Raw genomic sequence first — 4,532 nt, forward strand, 5'->3', positions numbered from 1 at the left:
TCGATTTCATTCGGAATCACATCATACATCGATATGGCGTGCCACGTTACATAATCACAGACAACGGAACACCATTTGTCAACAAGTTGATGACGAGCCTTTGTGAGAAATTCAAGTTTGCACAAAACAAGTCTTCAATGTATAATGCACCTGCAAACGGACTAGCTGAATCTTTCAACAAAACACTTTGCAAGTTGCTTAGTAAGATTGTTGGGAAACACCAGCGAGATTGGCACGAAAGAATGGGCGAAGCTCTATGGGCGTATCGTACCACGTACAGGACACCAACTCAAGCGACACCTTATGCACTTGTGTATGGTGTGGAGGCCATATTGCCATTGGAGATTCAAATTCCGTCACTTCGCATGGCAATCCAGGAAAATCTCACTGAAGAAGAAAATGCTAAGATTCGTCTGGCAGAGTTGGAAGCACTTGACGAAAAGAGGCTTGAGGCGCAACAAAAGTTGGAATGCTACCATGCTCGTTTGACAAGGGCGTTCAACAAGAAGGTGCGAGTACGGTCTTTCAAAGTTGGAGACACGGTCCTTGCTATCAAGAGACCGATCATTGTTTCTCGCAAAACGGGAAATAAATTTGCATCGAAATGGGATGGTCCTTACGTTGTCCAGGAAGTCTACACAAATGGAGCTTACAAGATCGTTGATGCAGAAGGACTGCGCATAGGCCCTATCAACGGCAAATTTTTGAAGCGTTACTACCCTTGAAGTTGTGCAACATTGTAACCTCCTAAGCACGAGGCTAAACTGCAACTGACTAAAAAAAAAAAAAAAAAAAAAAAAAAAAAAAAAAAAAAAAAAAATCCGGAAATGACGTCAGCAAACGACGTCAGAAAAAAAAAAAAAAAAAAAAAAAAAAAAAAAAAAAAAAAAAAAAAAAATCAAGAAATTATTTTTGCTTTTAAGGAACTACGTTGGCTTGATCTTATGGAGTGAATTTATTCATTTCATAAGTACGTAGGCAGCTTGAAGGAATCACTAACTTTAAGTCCAGCCACACCAAAAATCTCTCCCATTTTTGTACTACTCCTGGCCCGCAAGAGTATAAACTGTGAACGGCTAAATAAATAAATGAAAATTTCATGTTGGTTTCCTATGAGTTGAATGAATATGGAATCAATGACAAAAATCTTTGACAGGAAGAATGACGAGTCTTATTCATTTCATTTTTGGAATTCTTAAAACAAATTGGTCTCTAAAAAAAAAAAAAAAAAAAAGAATTAAAAGAAAACAAGTGCAACGATGGTAACAAGAAAGGCGGAACTACGGTTCAAATTTGAAGGCTTGCAAAGCATCACGAGCAACACCAAATTGTTTCTCAGCTTCCGCTAGCTTTGCCTCCACCTCTTTCGCAGCAACAATATTCTCCTTCATGATGAGGAGTGAGTTTTCTTGCTCTTTCTTCTGTATGACGTACCCTTGGAACTTCTCTTCTGATTCTGAAATAAGAGGCAAAAGTCTATCCGCTCGTTCTGCTAAATCATTGAGCTTCCTTTTATGTTCGGCTTGTTCTTGCTGAATCTGATCTATCTCCTTATGAAGAGCTTGCATTCGCTCCTCTTCTGCTTTCCCTGCAATTGTAGTTGTCTGCACGCTCGTCTCTATCTCCAAAGATCGTTGCTCCAAGTCATTGAGAGTGGGATCTCCCTGTTTCCCTAGCCGAACGTGGTGGAGTTGAGAACCGCACCCAATATACCCCTTGATAAAAGATTCGATTGCAGAGATGTCGATCTTCTTATCACGAACATAGGAGAAAACCTGTTCAAACTCCTGCGCTAGTTCATGAACCTTGGCTAAAGGAGTCTTCATCAACTTGTCCTTTATTTCATTAATCATCAAGCTTGCAGCATATCGGTCCGCCCTGTTGGTCGCCTTAGTGATCATGTCTTGAGCATTAAAAGAAGGAGACTCGGTCGAAGCAGTAGAAACACTTGTGGTTGGCGCAGTATCAATGACAACATCATCAATGAACTGTTGTTCAGGAAGGGAGACAAATGTATTCTCGCAAGCAGTAAGCTCTACTGCTATGTTCGCATCGCTTTGAAGATTCTGAAAAGTGAAAAATAAAGGGTATTAAAATAGTAATTAAAAAGAAAACGAGAATGTCAAAGTAAAGAAATGAACCTCTATCTCTTCCGGCGATAGCTCAGGGCCATAATCTTCAGCGAAAATATCATCCAGAATTGTAGGTTCACCTGCGTGTTCGTCATCGGAAGGTTCATTTTCGTCATTGGAAGGTTCATTACTTACAACTCTGCTTGCTAGTCTTCTACTCTCGTCCCTGCATTTCGAAGATGTTTCCTTGGGCGGACAGGATATCGTGGAACTTTTAGGCAATCTGACTCTAACTTTGCGAGGTGCAGCCGAAGTCTTGGCAGCTTTGTCTTTTGGTGAAGTGTTAAGATCATCGCCCTTTCTCTCCTTTCTCTTCTTAGACCTGACATTTGTTGGACTAGGAGTTCTTGAAGCATAAGCCGCATTTAAAGAAACGACCGAATTCCACCATGTTGTGAAGCTTGGAGTGACTCGAGATTGGGCATTAAACGTGCGGCAAGGGACCAAAAAAGTAGCCCTAGTATGCAGACGAATGCTGGACTGAAAAAGATAGTACATATGCTCTCGGGTGATGTTTTGTGTCTGGACTACTAATTCGCCTGGCACATCTTGGTGAAATCCGAATTGCCGACCGAATCGATGAGGACTGTATGGCTCAACCACGTAGTTGTTGTCGAACCTCAAGGTCAGAAAACAGGACCGCATGCTAATGAAGAAGTTTGCGAATTGCTTTGGTTGATGGTTGTCATCTTCACGCTTCTCATCTGAATTACCACAAATTGAGTTAGCAAGCCAATTGAAATCCTTACCCGAAGAAACTAGCGATTTAGCATCTGGAGACTTTATGACAGAGTCAAGGCCTTGAATTCCAACCAGGGGAGCACCAACAAAATCGTAGGTGACGACGTGATGACTTCGAAAATACTTAGCGGTCCAGGCATACACATATTGTGCAGGGAAGGACTCGCGATGTTTGCCGGGGGTAGGAGAATTCGAAATTTTGCTCAATCCGTGGTAGATGCTCGCCAAAACAGGGATCGCCAAAGAAGTCTCTTTTCCACTTGCAAGAAATGACGCAGGTTTGAAAGATCCAGGACGGATGCAACCCAAATCTGACACCGGCAAAACAAAGGCACAAAGCCAACATGAGAGAAAGGCAGCCAAATATGTTTGTCGATGATGCGCTTCAGGAATCCGTAGGATGCGAAAGGCTTCGTACATCTTATGACTCCACGATCGAGGACCATTAAAGGAGCTGAAGTCTTTCATAAGTGTTGGAAGGACAGACTTTTTGTTGCCAGATGCCAAGAAATACTTTGATGCACCGCGAAACCAAAAATCACACCAAGTCTCGAACGTTATTGTTGTCACCTTGTGTTTCTCAGAAAGATAATGCAAAGCCATGAACAAATATTTGCAACTGTAAGGGAGGTATAGACTGTGCTCATCGTCGGAGCCTTCCAATTCAACGGCAGAAGGGACGACCTCGTCATAAAAAAGGCCAGTTACGGGAAGCCCACCAAGGTCGTATATATCCCAAAGACTGATTGACATTTCTCCAACTGAAGTGTGCAAGGTATTTGTCGTAGGACACCAGGATTCACAAAAAGCCTGCATGACAGGAGAATTACATTTGTAGATGTACATAGAAGCATAGACGGCATCAAGAATATGGGTGCTAGCGAGTGTGCGTCTGGAATGGTGCAGGACATCTTCTAACCATTCCCAGTAAAGAGGGATGTATGTTGGCTCGACTCCAAATTTCGGACTAGAACTCCATTTGGTCTCCTTGCGGGACAAACGCGTAGATAATGTCTGGAAAGAACACGCATCATCGCAGGGACGGTGATGTGAAGCGACAAGGACAGGATTAGGTGTTTTTCCACCAAATGCATTAACATCACGACTCTCCTTGTACCAGCTTTTCGGGCCCGAGAACTCCGTAGAAGAATGGATGTTTGCAAAAGGACCAATCACAGGAGGAAATGAACGAAAGTGCGCTCCATCGACCGAATTAGCATCTTCCATGAGTGACAAAGTCTCTTCTCCAGGAGTATTGTGATACTTGAAGTAAACCATGGTGACTCTTTGTTCCTACAAAGTCAACACAAAAAAAAAAAGTGCAAGTTGATGCATGTATGACGATGCAGTTAATTAACAAAGTAATATTTAACGGAGGCATCATATTTGAAATATTGATCGTACAAACTAGTACAGATTATTGTCAACAATGTATCAACTTTGCCAATGATTACTACTGTGAACTACACCCGGTATTAAAAGAAAGTACACAGATTATATTACAGGAAGCAGTTGTATTATGTTCGACCGCACAAAAAAAAAAGGGGGAGCAAGTTCAAGTTTGGGGTTGCTGTTATCGATCATCATTCATCATGTTCGTAAAAAAAAAAAAAAAAGAGAAAAGAAAAAAAGGGGTTGCATGTATTCATGTGAATTGGA

The 4,532-nt window shown here is 41.7% G+C and overlaps 1 protein-coding gene across 1 annotated transcript; it reads right to left on the reverse strand.

Annotated features, from left to right (window-relative positions):
• Positions 1-1,155: 1,155 nt before the first annotated feature.
• On the reverse strand, positions 1,156-4,156 carry LOC130463991 (uncharacterized). The gene is made up of 2 exons (XM_056833309.1): positions 2,142-4,156; positions 1,156-2,066 (listed from the first exon to the last, which is right to left on the reverse strand). Exons 1-2 carry the CDS (start codon positions 4,149-4,151, stop codon positions 1,281-1,283), a joined length of 2,796 nt encoding a protein of 931 aa, XP_056689287.1. The 5' UTR covers positions 4,152-4,156; the 3' UTR covers positions 1,156-1,280.
• Between the last annotated feature and the right edge of the window lie 376 nt (positions 4,157-4,532).

Source organism: Spinacia oleracea, chromosome 6, assembly GCF_020520425.1.
Source record: "Spinacia oleracea cultivar Varoflay chromosome 6, BTI_SOV_V1, whole genome shotgun sequence".
NCBI classification, from domain to species: domain Eukaryota; kingdom Viridiplantae; phylum Streptophyta; class Magnoliopsida; order Caryophyllales; family Amaranthaceae; genus Spinacia; species Spinacia oleracea.

What these genes read in the sequence shown, in the direction of transcription:
- LOC130463991 (XM_056833309.1), bottom strand. Translation starts at nt 4,151, where the DNA reads ATGGTTTACTTCAAGTATCACAATACTCCTGGAGAAGAGACTTTGTCA. An exon ending in TATCGCCGGAAGAGATAGAG is followed by an intron (nt 2,067 to 2,141) that starts GTTCATTTCTTT and finishes TTCACTTTTCAG; the next exon opens with AATCTTCAAAGCGATGCGAA.